The 16,930-nt window shown below is 43.6% G+C and overlaps 1 protein-coding gene across 1 annotated transcript in view; it reads right to left on the bottom strand.

The window, feature by feature from the left end:
* INTS1 (integrator complex subunit 1) overlaps positions 1–16,930 on the bottom strand; it is a 385,650-nt gene that overhangs the window by 205,067 nt on the left and 163,653 nt on the right. Inside the window, exons 31-33 of the mRNA XM_082260644.1 lie at positions 13,816–14,070; positions 1,892–2,051; positions 1,520–1,660 (exon numbers count right to left, since the gene is read on the bottom strand). Of these exons, the coding sequence (XP_082116770.1) occupies positions 1,520–1,660; positions 1,892–2,051; positions 13,816–14,070 (556 nt within the window). The remainder of the gene's footprint in view (positions 1–1,519; positions 1,661–1,891; positions 2,052–13,815; positions 14,071–16,930) is intronic.

Genomic DNA, 16,930 nt, shown 5'->3' with positions numbered 1-16,930 from the left:
ATGGATATACCTATCCAGATCATCACTGACCCACCACCAATCATGCTGAACGATGTAAAAGGCAGCATAATGTTCTCCATGGCTACTTCAGACCCTTTTATGTCTGTCACATGTGCTCAGGATGAACCTGCTCTCACCTGTGAAAAGCACAGGGTGCCAGTGGCAGACCTGCCAATTCTGGTGTTCAATGGCAAATGCCAATTGAACTCCACGGTTCCGGGCAGTGAGCACAGGGCCCTATAGAGGATGTTGGGCCCTCAGGCCACCCTCATGAAGTCTGTATGATTATTTGGTCAGAGACATTCACACGAGTGACCTGCTGGAGGTCATTTTGTAGGACTCTGGCAGGGCTCATCCTGCTCCTCCTTGCATAAAGGAGCAGATACCAGTCCTGCTGATAGGTTAAGGACCTTCTTTGGCCCTGTCCAGCGCTCCTAAAGTAATTGCCTGTCCTGGAATCTCCTTCATGCTCTTGAGACTGTGGCGGGGGACACAGCAAACCTTCTGGCAATGGCACGTATTTATGTACCATCCTGGAGGAGTTGAAACACATGTGCAACCTCTATAGGGTCCAGGTAACGCCTCATGCTACCAGTAATAACACTGGCCCTAGCCAAATGCAAAACTAGTGAAAAACAGTCAGAAAAGAGGAGTAGGGCAAAAAATGTCAGTGGCCTCCATCTGTAAAACCATTCTGTTTCGCAGGTCATCTCATAGTTGCCAATCTAGTGCCCCTGTTAATTTAAAAGCAGCTGAAACTGATTAACAGCCCCCTCTGCTACTTATCTAACCAGATTAATATCCAAGGAGTTTAATTGACTTGATGCTATAATCTGTATAGTGTTCCTTACATTTTTTTGAGCAGTGTATTTTATGCCTGTTTTCACCTATAAAAAGCATCCCCTGTGTAGATATCCAAAAGACCTGAGTCTGCAGCTGAACCTCACCATATTAGACATGGGGTCAGCAGCCCCAGCAGACTAAAAGCCGTCACTTAAGTGACTCTCAATACCATTCCCCTTCACTACTCTAACAGCAGCTGCATTAAAGTTTATGTGGAGAGGGGGAAGGGTGGGTGTGGTTGGGCAGCACAAACTGTAATTAGCCAGTCCCAGAAGAGGAAAGCAAAGAAACCATGTAAGACAAACCAATTGAAGCTAAAGGAAAGGCAAATGGGGGGGGGGGGGGGGGTGTTAGAACCACAGGTTAAACAGAGGTATAGGTCAGAGAAAGATTATTAAGGGTTTATGACTGCTTTGATGAATGGTACTGCCTGGGTAGAAGAAAGCCAAACCAAGATAGCAGTAGGTAAAGTATACATGACTGAAGAAGAATGAGGCTTGATCAAAGTTGTACACAGCTCTCTGGGTCCAGGTGACTGTACAATGTACAACTTGGGGCAAAAGATAAAAGAAACATATCCTTATTTTTTCAACAAAGATACTTCTCTTCACATAAAACAGGCAAATGAATAATTGCAGCTTTACACAATGACAGTACAAATATTTCAACTGCTCACCTTTGCTGATGAGCTCGGGTTCCACGTTGCATTTATCCCCAGATTTTAGAGTTGCAATAATGGCACACAGAGTGGAGTTGATCACATCTGGCTCTTGCCGGAAGGCCAAAGCTTCTGCCAAGTGCAAAAACCCACTGCGTACTGTGGAAGAAAAATCATTACACATAAAACTGTCAGTGTCTAGAAAGCATTCCATTCCCTATTACTCTGAATACAGTAACAATGAAGGAAAGGAATTTAGTACAACATGAGCTCAATAAAGACCAGGCACAGCGCATTTTAGAGATATTTTAGACAATCAGTAAATCACCAACCAGAGTTTCGCTAACATGAAAATGAATCTTGCAGATGACTCTAAACAGACTGCCCTACCGTCACTGATCCGATGCTTTGATGAGTACTGTGCAGCAAAGGATTTGAGTTGTGCTTGCAGTGGACCTTCCTCAACACCTGGGTTGTCCAGCCACTGTAGCATCTGCATAAGCACTTTAAAGAAGAGTGATGAAAAAGCAGTATCCTGGGGAACACAACGCTGTAGACAGAACACAAAAGTAAAATTCTTCATTAGAGGCAGCTTTGCCAGTGAGCATGAGACAACATACTTTCACAAATGGAATTGTTTTCTTTATGCCCCTAGTGGATAACTGTATTGATGCAGTTCGAGGTTTGTGCAGATTCTTTAAGAGTTCAGTACATTACTGTACCATTTAAACATTTTGTCACGTTTAAAATGTGCAAAAGAAATTCAATCACTAGGGTCGCTGGTTCGAATCCCAACCATGACACCACCTGCCTGGTGTTTGCATGTTCTCTCTGTTTCTCAGAGGGTTTCATATTATATATATATATATATATATATAAATAAATAAAAAAATGTGAGTTGGGGCCCTTAGATTTTTAAATTCCTTGAGGGCAGGGACTGATGTGAATGTACAATATATATATAGATGTAAAGAGCTGCGTATATTGACGGTGCTAGAAAACACCACCGCTATATGCACATGCATTAGCCAGAAAAGTGAATCAATCAAACAGGAGTCTCTCCCTAAGCTGGATAAAAAAGCATCTAATCGTAGAATTTCACTGAATGGCAGACCTTAATACCATGCATACATAACGACTGAAATGGCCAACATAGATATATTTATCCCAGTAGAGTAGATAAAATGGCTGATGAAGGTTACCGTATTTATCGGCGTATAACACGCACTTTTTCCTCCTAAATATGGAGGAAAAAGCAGCAGTGCGTGTTATATGCCGATATTAAAAAAAAAAAAAAAAGGCCAGAAAGCATTGCCGAGAGCAGAAGGGGGCGGGCCGGGCCGAGGAAAAGGAAGGACGAGCTGTCATAAGAGCAGAAGGGGGCGGGCCGGGCCGAGCAGAAGGGAGAACGAGCGAGTGTAGTCATCAGAAGTCCCGCTTATGACAGACGTGACAATGACTGCGCTCGCTCGTTCTCCCTTCTCCTCGGCCCGGCCCACCCCCTTCTGCTCTTATGACAGCTCGTCCTTCCTTCTCCTCGGCCCGGCCCGCCCCTTCTGCTCTCGGCGCTGCTTCCCGGCCTTTTTTAAAACAGATTTGGATAGTTCGAATGGTGCTTGCGAGGCTGCATAAATGGACACTGCTGATGAGGCTGCATATATGGACACTGCTGATGAGGCTGCATATATGGACACTGCTGATGAGGCTGCATATATGGACACTGCTGATGAGGATGCATTGCTGGACACTGCTGATGAGGCTGCATTGCTGGGCACTGGTGAGATGTAATTTTATTTAAAAAAAAAAAAATGCTCGGAGTTCAAAGCTGTTTATTTTAAATGTAAGCTTTTTTTCCTGAAATTTCTCTCCAAATATTGAGGTGCGTGTTATACGCCGACGCATTTTATACGCCGATAAATAGGGTATATGCTGAAACAACCTCTCAGATGTTTGATAATCCCTAATAAGCAGCTACACATTGGATCCTCAAATATATGTAGTATTTCATCAGGTAAAACACTTTGGGAGTGATGTACTAAAACTGCATATAGGAGCAATATATAGCTTACTTACTAAGTGTATATTTAGTATATACTGGAGGGCAATCACTACTGCTAGGTGTTTGAAACATAACTACAGCCAAAACAGGTTAAGAATGAAGAGGCACACAGAACGAGGGTGTGGTCTAGCAATGGAGCCGTGAGGACACGCAGTATGGGAGCTCCGTGATCTGGTGAGCTGTTACAGCCTCTGAAGCCAGTGTCTGAACCTCCTCCCTCCACCTGCCCACATGTCCGCAGCTGACAGCAATGAACAGGCTCTAGCAAGCGGTAGACGGCCGGACATAACGTCCTATTTTCTTCGGCGTCCACAGGGCTTTGGGGGACCAAAGCCGGCGCAGATGCGTCCAACGGCTCCATTGGGCTCGGCAGCGCTGAAAAAAAAACGCTAAAGGAGGTTTGAATCAGGCGGCGGACGATCCTGTAACAGAAAGGAGCCCTCCCCACCCAGACACCCCAGAAAAGATGGCCCATGCAGGAGACTGCGAGGTGGCCATACAACACCAGCAACTCCAACCCCCGCCGGCCTGGCATGACTTCATAGCACAGATTCCAACTAAACAGGATATCAGCGAGATGGCTGCTTCAATCGTGAGTGACATTAAAACTGAAATTATATAGCTTAAACAGAAAATTGAACTAACAGATACTAGGGTCAGTGCTATAGAAGCAGCTCATTATATACATGTCTCTAAAATCTCTGAATTTGAGGACTTTCAGTCATGCTTTCAAAAACAATTGGTGGTAATGCAACTCCAATTACCGTATTTTTCGCCGTATAAGACGCACTTTTTCTTCCCCAAAACTGGGGGGGGGGGGGAAGTTGGTGCGTCTTATACCACAAATACACATTTTGCCTGCATTAAAACTGCCCCTAACTTTGTGTGGTGCTTGCTCGCATGTACTGTGGGCTGTGGAGACTTCTCTGACCCTTCCTGCATGGCCAGGCTGTGTGTGTTCGGGCTTCCCTCTACCTCCTATAGCGCTCCTTGTCCCCCCCTCCCGACAGTCTAACCACGTGCTGCCCGGGCACCATGTCAACGCTCTGCTTTAAAATTGGGGTGCGTCTTATATTCCGGAGTCTTATTCGTCTTATACGGCGAAAAATGCGGTAGATGATACCGAGAATCGCAACCGTAGGAACAACATACGGCTACGCGGCCTACCAGAAACAATAGGGGGCACGGAGTTAAAAGTCTACTGTGATAAAGATCTTGAATGGGGTGCTGGAACGACACCCCACTGAAAATATTGAAATGGATAGAGCTCATAGGGTTAAACCCCCACGCAAGATGGGCCCAGACCATTCATCTGATGTCTTGATTAAGATTCACTTATACTCCCTTAAAGGGGATATTATGAGAACAGCGTGGACAAGGGGCCTGATTGAATTTGAAGGCATACCTATAAAACTGCTACCAGATCTATCTTGTCATACGCTTAGAATGAGGTCCATGTTGAAACCTCTCTTGGATGTTATATACAGAATATTGGGGGGACATATCATTGGGGTCACCCATTCCACCTGGTAGTACAGAGAAATGGAAGGTTGTTTAAGTTGAAATGGCCCGATCAACTCCCGGATGTTTTCATTTTTCTGGAGACTTCTCCTATCCCTGTAATGGATTGGCTTGAAATATTAGGTGATCAAGGTATATGGGACACGAGATTAAATCGGCCCTACAGACGGCGGAGAAAACTCAGCAAGTCAGTCACAGAAGAAACCAATTAGTCCAGTTAGGACGTAAAAAAAACATATATGTCTGTATGATGGACATTCACATAGATATCCAAAAGACAAACTTCTAAAAATCCGTTGTCTCCCCTTTTTGAGTAAGGCTGGCCATACATGATACAATTTTCATGCAATTTTCTGTCCAATTTTTTTATTTTTTGAAACTTGCCTTCAGGTGTGTAGTGCAAGGGCCTGCCTAATTAGATGCAGGTGAATGTGTTTTGCTTTGGCATCACGTCATGTGGTTTGTTGTAGATTTAGCAGAGGATTGTGCAACAGTGGTTGAACATGTATGGCCAGCCTAAGGTGTTCCTATTCCTCTGGATATTAGGGAGATGGGAATATATTTTAAAACGAGGGGATGGGGAAGACCGATGGAGGGGGAATGGGTTAAGGGCGGGGGAGGATGAAGGAGGGATAGAGGTATATATGCGATCAAATATGCCTGCCAGGTTTTTTTCTTTTTTTTGGCAGGATTTGACTGCAATAATTATGGGAGGCTGGTATATACCAATCATGTCTCCCAGAACTTTTTTCTGTTTTTTTCTTTTTTTCTCCCTTTGTGGATAGACTCATTGTTGTTTCTCTTTTTTGTTATATATATGTAGTTATATCCATAATTGGGGGTTCTTTTTTTTTTTTTTCTATCTATCCTCCGGGAGTTATTGCAACCACATTTTCTCTACATAGGTAGGTGCCTGGTTGCGCATGGTTAAGGTTTAACCAATTTACAGGGATTTCTGCCCCCTTTTGGGGGCCCTTTTGTGTTTTTTTTTTTTTGCTGCCCTATGGGACGGGGGATGTCAAATATGGCATCCAGGGTTGCTATGTTGCCGCGAGCGACTACAGGGTGTAAGATTACTACATATAATGTTAGAGGGCTGTCTACCCCACAAAAACGTGTACGTCTGTAGCGATCTAAAACGTTACTCCACACATGTAGCATTTGTACAAGAGACATATTTCCGCAGAGAGTATATATATATATATATATATATATATATATATATATATATATATATATATATATATATAAAAATATATATATATTTTTTTTCTCTCTGTATTTATCACTTAATGAATATTTTGCATAATTGATGCATCCGATCACCCATGGGGTTTTTTTTTTTTTATTTTTTTTCCTCACTTAATGAGTATATTGCATACTAGTTGCATACTAGTTGCATCTGATCACTCGTGGTTTTTTTTTCTGTTTGTAACACCTAAGCTATTACTACACAATTGAAGCTTTGGAACACGTATGGATTTTATTTATTATTTTTTTTGTGTGTGCTTTAGGGATAACACTATTTATGATAACATTGCACAATTGATGTATTGGAGCACATGTGAAAATCCCTGATATTTTTCCATTTACCTATGTGTAATTTACTAGCTGGAGAACAGGGGATGTGTATTGTATTTTTGTTTTGTTTGTATATATATTTTATGTATTATTGTATTGAAAAATTAATAAAATTTTAAATAAAAAAAAAAAAAAGAATGAAGAGGCCAATAGAAGACAAAATAACAAAAACAGATTTTGCTGCAATATTTAGCTTCAATAGATGTCCTTAGTTTGATGGTCATCCTCATTCAACAAACTTCCTCTGAGCCCAGGATGCCCTGGATACATCCCCAGCTTGTGACTGGACAGTGAAAGGAGAAGCAGCACAGTGTTGTGCTTTTCTCTCCATCAGTTTATTTCTTCCTATCAGCATGTTTCTTTTATCAGGACATCGACTGGACTGGCTGCTTGAGCATCTCACACTCTAACTTTTCCTATACAGGGAGTGCTCATACCAGGTCAAATTCAGGTACTGACACTGCCTAAAGTTAGGTTTTAAATTATTATTTTTTATTTATTTTTTTTTTAAGTCTTTTTTCCTTGTTTTCACCTGGTGATCTAGCCAGTAACACACCTCCTGTATTATCGTGTCCCCACTCTGGATGAAGGAGCACAGCAGACAACAGCATTGTCAGTCTGGGGGGGGGGGGGGGGGGGTGATAGATGTACTAGCAGATTTGGATACACTAACAAACTGAAGCCAAAGTCCAGCTGAAGTCTGGTACACACGGGCCGAAAATCTTTAGGTCCATGAGTACAGCTGTCTGTTTCAACAGCAGCTGGTCTAACGCCATGCTGGAAACCCAGCATTCGATCAGTGCTTGCGACCATTGGCTGAAAGTGTATTCTGGCATGGGGGGGTTGGTTGTTGCCTTTTTAGAATACAATGTCTCAGTGGGAGGGATCCCTGCATCAACGTGTGTTAATGTGGGGATCTGTCAGGTTTTTTTTTTTTTTTTTTTTTATTGACGCCCGTCAGCGGCAAATGGTTTATCTCAACACTGTTAACTAATACAAGCTTGAAAAACAACAGATCTACTGGCTGAATTACCAGTTGAAACCCGGGCACCAAAAATATTGCTAGAAGGTGGATGGGTCCAAGGAGGTAGTGATATTATACAGTATGCATGTATTGATTACAAAAGGTTGGAAGTGTAAAGTGAAAGAGGCTTAAAGAAAAATGTGGATTTTTCTTACAGATTACCTGTAAAAATCCATTTCTTGGAGTACATCACTGGACACAGCGCTATATTCATTACCATATGGGTTATACGCCACCTAAAAGGTAAATGGACACTGGCAAACAATCAGACAGGAAGTCCCCCTATATAAGCCCTCCTACACAGGAAGTACCTCAGTTTTGTAGCAAGAAATAAACATCCCATACAAGAGGGGAGGGACCTCTGGGTCCCGTGATGTACTCCATGACATTGATTTTAAAGGTAATCTGTAAGAAAAATCAACATTTCTTTATTGTACATCACAGGATACAAAGCCATGTTCATGCATCTGAAGGGAGGGGGATATCATAAATACCGCCATCAGACCACAAGATCTACATAGCTGCCTGCAGAACACTGTGGCCAAATGCAGACTCCTCCCGGCTCCTAACATCCACTTGATAGAATCTAGTGAACGTATGCATAGACGACCAAGTCGTGGCCTTGCAAATCTGAGCCATAGAAGCTTGATGGCGTACTGCCCAAGAGGCACCTACTCTTCTGGTAGAATGTGCATTTACTGGAAAAGGTGAACCTTCCCCTTCAAACGTCTGTATAATAACCCGGCAAATCCACTGAGAAATCGTAGACTTAGATGCTGCCTGCCCTTTTCTGGGCCATTCTGGAAGCATGAATAAGAGGTCAGTATTTCGAATCGGAGTTGACCTTTTCAAGTAAATCTTGAATGCATGTACTACATCAAGAGAATGTAATAACTTTTCCTCTGCTGTTTGAGGATTTAGAAAGAAGGAAGGCAGTATAATGTCCTGATTTAAATGAAATGCAGACACCACCTTGGGCAAAAAACCTGGGTGTGGACGTAGAATCAACCTATCTTGATGTAAAATCAAGAATGGCTCATTACAAGAAAGAGATGCTAGTTCTGATGCTCTTCTGGCTGAAGGTACCACAATCCAAAAGACCAATTTTCTGGTCAAAAGAACCAGAGGAAAATGCCCCATGGGCTCAAAAGGCTGTTTCTGTAAAACCAGCACCAAATTTAGATCTCAAGGACACAATGTTGGCTTCACTGGTGGAAGCATACCTCTTGAACGAAGGTTTGAACCAAGGAATGTGAAGCAATCGATCTCTGGAAAAAAAATGATAAGGCTGAAATTTGACCCTTAATAGTGCCTAAGGTAATTTCATATCTTCCCCTACTTGCAAGAAGGCTAGAATTCCCCCGACAATATATTTGCGGGGATTCCATTTCCTGGCCTCACACCATTTAATGTAAGATTTCCAGACTCTGTATTAAATGCCTCTAGAGACTGGTTTTCTAGCATTTATCAGGGTAGACACTGCAGGGCCAGATATACCCCACTCTTTCAAAATCAAGGAGCACCCCTTCATGAGGTAGACTTAGAGGTAGACTTCATAGATCTTTGGGCCCTGGGTTTCTTCTGCCCTTGCCCTGAAGGCTTGGCTCTAGATCGAGATGGCTGGAGCCGTCGCAACTGCCTGGGATTTGAAGCACTGGGAGTCTGAGTGATGGGAATCCTAAAAGAGGGACGTTTGCTTTTCCTCTTAACAGGTAGCAAAACACTCTTCCCCCCTGAAATCTTTTGGATATATTTATCCAGATCATCACCAAATAGGCATTCTCCATGAAAGGGAAAGCCAGCTAGCAACTTTTTACATGGTAGTTCCGCAGACCAGCTTTTTAGCCATAGGATTCTGCGCACGTGCATTGTTAAAAGAGCCAACAGTGACATTTGTTGTATGGAGTCTTTAAGAGCATCCACTGCAAGACAAAGAGGTAGATCTGTCAAATCTTCCACAGACTCTCCTTGAGAAGGAACCATCCTGCTACTGCTGGTTGTATCGCAGACCCTGCAACAGCAAAGGAGGCCTTTAGCAAAGGCTCCAACTTCTTATCAGCTGGATCTTTAAAAACCTGGGCATTATCATCAGGACAAGTTAAACTTTTTTTAACAGAAGAAATCCACAGAAGGTATACTCCATTTTCTCGTGAATTTTTCCTCCATAGAATACATTAGTGATAGGATTTTTGTTCCTCACAAAAGGTTTCAGGATGATCCAATTAGCATACATTACTTGCTCCAAGTGCGGATGTAAGGGAAAAGCCTGAGGACTATGAGGATGGTGAAATAAGCCTAGAGACTTACTGTAAAATCCTTTTCTCTGAAGTTCATTGACAGACACAGCTTCGTAGTCTTCTTAACCTTTGGGTTATGCTGCCCCCTACAGGAGTGGGACACTAGGCAGGAAAAATCTTTACCACACCTGTGGGGCAGACCCTGGGAGTATACATCCACTCACTATGCTATAGGCATTCAGTTTTGTTGCAATCAGTGTCAGAAGAAAATAACTCCAACCCAACTCATATATAGAGCGGCGGGTGCTGCATCTGTCAAACTTCAGAGAAAAGGATTTTACGGAAAGTCAAAAATCCAGTTTTCTCTATCGTTCATTGACAGGCGCAGCTCCATATTTTTCTTAACCATTGGGATGTCCCAAAGCAGTTTTAAAATGAGGGGTGGGAAAACAACGCAGAAAAGAACATAATTCCCAAAGGCTAAACTTAGCCATCCAGGTACCATGGAGCTCAACCAGGAACAACTGGAGCAAACTTAGAAACAACATACACCCTCAAAGAGAATAAATTCTCTTTTAAACAGCAGCCTGCAAAAACTTGCGGCCAAAAAAAGCATTCAAAGATGCCAACACATCTACCTTGTAGAATTTTATGAATGTGTGCACAAACGACCAAGTTGCTGCCTTGCAAATTTCTAACACTGACGCCTGATGGCGAAAAGCCCAAAAGGCAATCAGCACCCTAGTAGAATGCACCTTCACAGGGAAAGGTGGAACCTGACCCTTAATTGAATAAGTCTGTACCACTGTATGCCTGATCCATCTGGACATGGTCGCAGCAGACGCAGCCAATCCTTTTCAAGGTCCATCCGCGAGGACAAAAGCGAGTCTGATTTTCGGAAGGGCTTAGTAGCCGCCAGGTAAACCTTGATTACCCTAAGCACTTCCAAGGAATGCAAGGAAAATTATTTACGATGCTTGGGCTTTGCAATGTACAAATTCCATGTATGATGATAAATCTTCAGAGAGGTAGATTTTCTAACCTTCAACAGTGTGGGAATCACAGAGTAGGAAATACCCCAATCCTTTAATTCCTGGCTTTAAACAGCCACGCCGTTTAGGTCAGCAACTGTAAAGCAGGATGGAAGATTGGCCCTTGAGACAGCAGGTCTTCCCTGAGAGGAAGTCTCCAAGGAGCATCAGCGACCAATCTCACCAGATCGGCATACCAAGACCAGCGAGGCCAGTCTGTAGCCATCAGAATTACTGGAGTAATTCCACCTCTATTCTGTGCAGAAGCCACGGCAGCAGTTTTAGTGGAAAACAAAATTTTCTGCCCATATTAGGATCTCGGCCACCTTTCGACTCGTGCAATTTGTGCAGAGGAAGAAACAAGCTAAAAAAAAAAAAAAATTTAGACATAAGGCTCCCTTTTTACATAAAAAACATGCTAGGACCAAAATCCTAGCAGGAAACTAGGTCCTTACGCCTCACTAGGCAGAAAAAAACTGAATGCCTATAGCAGAGTAAGTAGGTGTATACCCCCAAGGACTGTCCCATAGCCGTGGTAAAGATTTTTCCTGCCTAGTGTCCTACTCCTGTAGGCCCTTCAGGGGAGGTAAATACAGAGGAAGCACGACTAGGATCTTCAAGTCCCGTCAGTGGCACCACAATGCTTAGATTGGCTAGTCGCCTCTGGTCCTTTAGAGGAGGTAAACACAGGGGAAGCACGAAGGCGTTGCATTGCCGGAGGTTTCTGAGAAGACAAATGCTTGGGCGCTTTCGCGCCAAGGCGAAAATCTTTAAGCCAAACATGGGGGGAGAGCAGATTAAACAAAGTGCGTTTTGTCACAGCTGATACACCTAACAGGTGATCAGCACAGGGTAAAAACAATACGTTTAAACAAACAAGGTGTGCTTTAACATAACTGATACACCTACTGTTTTGCACAGGTAGAGCAAAAATTGTTTAAACAAACAAGGTGTGCTTTGACACAGCTGATACACCAACACGGCACACGGTATCTGTTTTCTTTTAAGGGAACAGTGCATAAAAATATTTTTACAAACATTTTTAAAGTGGACTTACCAGTCCTACCGCAGGATTTTGTAACAAGAATCCAATCTTCCCCTATCACGGTAAGTTTCTGTCACTTGCCGACTTTCAAGGACTGGGTCCCCTTGTTTTTGAGGGGCCACTCCCTTGGACCTGTAAAGCACCCTGCCGGAGCGCCATTGGGGTTGGTTTTACCAAGGGTCCGGATCCCAGAGTCCAGTGTCTAAAAATGACAACATTACAGGCAAAACCTCGTATCTCCGTTCCCGAAGCTCGGGTACCATCCTTTTAGTCTGACTCTTTTGGATGGATTCTAACCCCTTAGAGTGGGGATTGTAGCATAATCTTTCTTTCTTCTTTGAAAAAACATAAAAAATTTGGAAAGCATCTCCACGTGACCATCACCTTTAACAACTTACCGCATACGAACGTACCGGTACGTCGGTACACTTTGCGGGGTTATATCGGGATGATGCCTCTAGTTAGAGGCATCATCCCGGTACCGTGGTTTGAAGCCGACGGTCGGCTTTCTGTCGGTAATGACCGATGCGGCTAGGGAGCCGCTCGATAGTTACCCGGGTGGGCGGGAGGGGACGTCCCCCCCCCTCCCGCCGCCTTCCGTGGCTTTGCTCGGGGCTCCCGTCCCACAGGGAGCCCCGAGCACCCAGCCAGTACATCCGCCGGCTGGATGGAGTCCCGATGAATGCTGGAAACGGTATCGATCGGGTCTCCGATGACGTAACTCGGAGGCGGCGTCCATGACGTCACTTCCGGGTTACTGTGCTGCAAAAGGCGGCAGATTTGAAAAACGGCTGTATGCAAAAATGCAGTTTTCGGCGTTTTGCATACAGGGAAGTGTAGTGGAGGGGTCTAGGGTCTTTTAGACCCTCGATCCTCCATAAAGTGTACCTGTCACTACATATTGGTGTCACAAGGGATGTTTACATTGCTTGTGACAGCAATAAAAGTGATCAGATTTTTTTTTTTTTTTAAAAACCTGTAATAAAGTTTAAAAAAAGGAAAAATTTAGCCGCCCCCGTCACCGTTAGCACGCGCAAAAAAAAAAATGTATACGCAAGTCGAGCCGCGAATGAAATCGCTGTTCAAACCCCACATGTGAGGTATCACCGTGATCACCAGAGCGTGGGCAATAATTAAAAAAAAAGAGCTACACTCTAACTCTAAACTGGTAACCGTTAAATAAATTTAAAGCGTCGCAGATTGAGATCTCTATTGACCGTAGTTTATCGCCATCCCACGGGGGGGGGGGGGGGGGCGCAATTTTAAACCGTAACATGTTGGGTATCTATTTACTCGGCGTGACATCATCTTTCACAATATACAAAAAAAATGGGCTAACTTTACTGTTTAGTATTTTTTAAATGCAGTGAAATGTGATTTTTCAAATTTTTTCCAAAAAAAATGGCGTTTTAAAGACCGCTGCGCAAATACCGCGTGACAAAAAATTTTGCAATGACCGACATTTTATTCTCCAGAGTCTTTGCTTAAAAAAAAAAATTATATATATATAATGTTTGGGGGTTCTAAGTAGTTTTCTAGGAAAAAATACTGGTTTTAACTTGTAAACAAAAAGTGTCCAAAATAGGGCTGGGGCTTAAGTGGTTAAGACACTGGCAAAAAAAACTGAGGTACTTCCTGTGTAGGAGGCGTTATACAGGGGGACTTCCTGTCTGATTGATTGGTTGCCAGTGTTCATTCACCTATAGGTGGCATATAGCCCATATATAATTGAATATGGATCTGTGTCCCGTGATGTACGATAAAGAAATAACGGCATTTTTCAAATGTCAAAAATTTTTAGCTGTGACTTTCTTACCTGGTACTGATAGAGCTGTCTCATAAGTGGGCAAGATATGAAATGGTTCCTGTGCATAGCCAACACCAGAGCTCCGCTGTGAGGTGAGCTAAGTAGAGCTGCAATTGCCTGCAGCAGCCGCACTGCAATTCCAGTCAACTGAGTATTTCCCTGCCGGATGCGAGCCAACTCATGGCCCAATGCTTGCTGTAAGGCCAGAGATATAGGTCTCGGGTTTGTGTTCTGCCATCGAGGGTCTGGATTTAGAGGGAATAGCTGGAAGAGAACAAACCATATCAAGACTCCAGCAATACAGTGGGAAAAAAATTGAATATTTTAATGTATCTGACAAATGGTTATTTTGAAAATGAGATTTGAGTAAACGTCTGGTAGTAAAAGAGTTACCACCTGTTTGTTGAGAATTTAAGAACTTATGTCTGATTATATAGATTGATGTCATCAAACACTATTTTTAAACAATTGTATTTTGCTTTTTTGAATGTTAAAGGTATATAAAAAGATTTTATTTGTCTGTTTTGCCAATGGAGACATTTCCTTTTGTTTCCTATCCTGACAGGTGGTAGGAGAAAACCTTCATGATTAGGACAGCAATGTAAACTTGTCAGAGCGTCTTATCCATTACTGCTCTATCCAAAATGAAGCTAAAACATAGTACATAGAACAATGCACATCAGTCAATGTCCACAATCTAAAAGGGACATACACACTATAAGATTTTCTGAAGACTTTTTCCTTCAGACTTACCAAAACCATATAATATGAGGTCAAACCTAAACACTTTCAATTTGTATGCAATGGCAGGCCCTTTCACTACATAGAAAAGGTAAATCTGAAGGAAAAAGTCTTCAGAAAATCTTATAGTGTGTATGGCCCTTTAGTCTCTACCACACACTACAGCACAGAAAAGGGGCAATTGTGGGAGCAACTTATTAATTAACCAAAACATAGTAAACCCAGAAAACTCAGGCATACATGGGAAGATAATGCAAACTTAAAAATGTGAGATTTAGTTCCACATTTTAAGTTTTCCAGGAACTCAGTCTACTCAAAAAAAAAAAAGAAAAATCGGATTTTTGTAAGATCTTACCGTAAAATCCTTTTCTCTTAGCTCATTGACAGACGTAGTCTTCTTGATTCACAAGAACTGGGTTATGTTGTCTCCGCAGGAGCAGGACTAGGCAGAAAGAAAAAACGTTCTGGCTCCACCCTAGGGGCAGTCCCTGAGGGTATATCCTCCCTCTCTCTGCTACAAGGCATCAGTTCTGTCACAAAGCAGCAACAGAGAATTTAACCCAACCCAACTCAATGATAGAGGGGCAGGTACTACGTCTGTCAATGAGCTAAGAGAAAAGGATTTTACGGTAAGATCTTACAAAAATCCGATTTTCTCTGTCGCTCATTGACAGACGTAGTCTTCTTGATTCACAAGAACTGGGACATCCAGAAGCAGTGCCACAAATGAGGGGTGGGATTGACCGAAATCAAAATCCAATCTAGAAGGCCCAACCGGTGCCAGACTAGAAGTTTTAAAGGCTCATTATAAACAAAAAATGAGACTCAAATGAAAATTTCCAACGGAAAAAAACCCTCGAGGCAGACCACTGGTCTCCTCAAATGGCGGCCTGCAAAACCTTGCGGCCAAAACGAGGCATCAGACGATGCCATTACATCAACTTTATAATGTTTTGTAAAGGTATGCACCGACGACCAGGTAGCCGCCTTGCACACCTGGACCACTGACGCCTGATGGCGAAAGGCCCATGACGCACTAAGTGCCCGAGTGGAGTGCGCCTTAACAGGGAACGGGGGCTCCCGACCCTTAATAGAATAAGCCTGTACCACCGTCTGTCTGATCCATTTGGAAATAGTCGCGGCAGATGCAGGCAACCCCTTTTTGGGTCCATCCGGGATCACAAAAAGTGAATCCGTCTTGCGAAATGAGTCTGTCGTTTTCAAGTATACCCTGATCGCCCGGACCACATCCAAGGAGTGTAAAGCAAACTCCCGAGGATGACTGGGCTTAGGACACAGGGAAGGTAATACAATTTCTTCATTCAGATGAAATTCTGAAACCACTTTTGGTAGGAAGGATGGATTCGGACGAAGAACCACCTTATCTCTATGAACCACCAGATATGGGGAACGACAAGATAAAGCGGCCAGTTCTGACACCCTGCGTGCAGAAGTGATAGCCACCAAGAAGGCCACCTTCTGGGACAACATAGGTAGAGGAATCTCCCTAATATCTTCAAAGGGAGGTTTCTGAAGAAACGACAATACTAAATTAAGATCCCAGGGTGGTAACGGCGCGCGCACTGGCGGAGCCAGATGTCGCACCCCCTGGATGAAATTCCGCACCAAGGAATGAGTAGCCAAAGGCTTCTGAAAGAAGATAGCTAATGCTGAGACCTGACCCTTGATAGTGCTCAAGGCCAGTTTCTGCTCAACCCCTTGTTGCAGAAAAGCTAATATTCGACTAACCGAATAAGACCGTGGACGGAACCCCAGAGGTTCACACCATGCAATGTAGGACTTCCATGTACGATGATAAATCTTTCTGGAAGTCGCTTTCCTTGCTTTAACTAGAGTAGGAATAACTGAAGCTGACAATCCCTTGTCCTTCAGCACCTGGGTCTCAATAGCCAGGCCGTTAAAGCCAGCGATCGTAAAGCAGGATGGAAGATCGGTCCCTGAGACAGTAGGTCCTCCCTGAGAGGAAGTCTCCACGGGACGTCCGCCACCAGTCTGACCACGTCGGCGTACCACGCTCGGCGAGGCCAGTCCGGAGCTACCAGGATTACTGGAATTCCTTCCTCCTCTATCCTGCGAAGAAGTCTTGGCAGTAACCCGAGAGGAGGGAAGGCATACATTAGCTGGTATTGCCCCCACGGGGCGATCAGTGCGTCTGCGGTCTCTGCTAGAGGATCGCGGGAGCGAGCCACGAATCTCTGTACTTTCCTGTTGAATCGTGATGCCAACAGATCCACATCCAGGGTGCCCCACCGTAGGCACAACTGGTGGAAAACTTCTGGATGGAGGGACTATTCCCCCTGATCCAGAGTCTGACGGCTGAGATAATCTGCCTGCCAATTCTCCATCCCCGGAATGAACACCG

The sequence above is a fragment of the Pelophylax lessonae genome (assembly GCF_965119305.1).
Source record: "Pelophylax lessonae genome assembly, chromosome: 6".
In the NCBI taxonomy this organism is placed as follows: Eukaryota; Metazoa; Chordata; class Amphibia; order Anura; family Ranidae; genus Pelophylax; species Pelophylax lessonae.
Note: the sequence above shows the minus strand (reverse complement) of the source record. Positions and strands in the feature narration are given on the sequence as shown.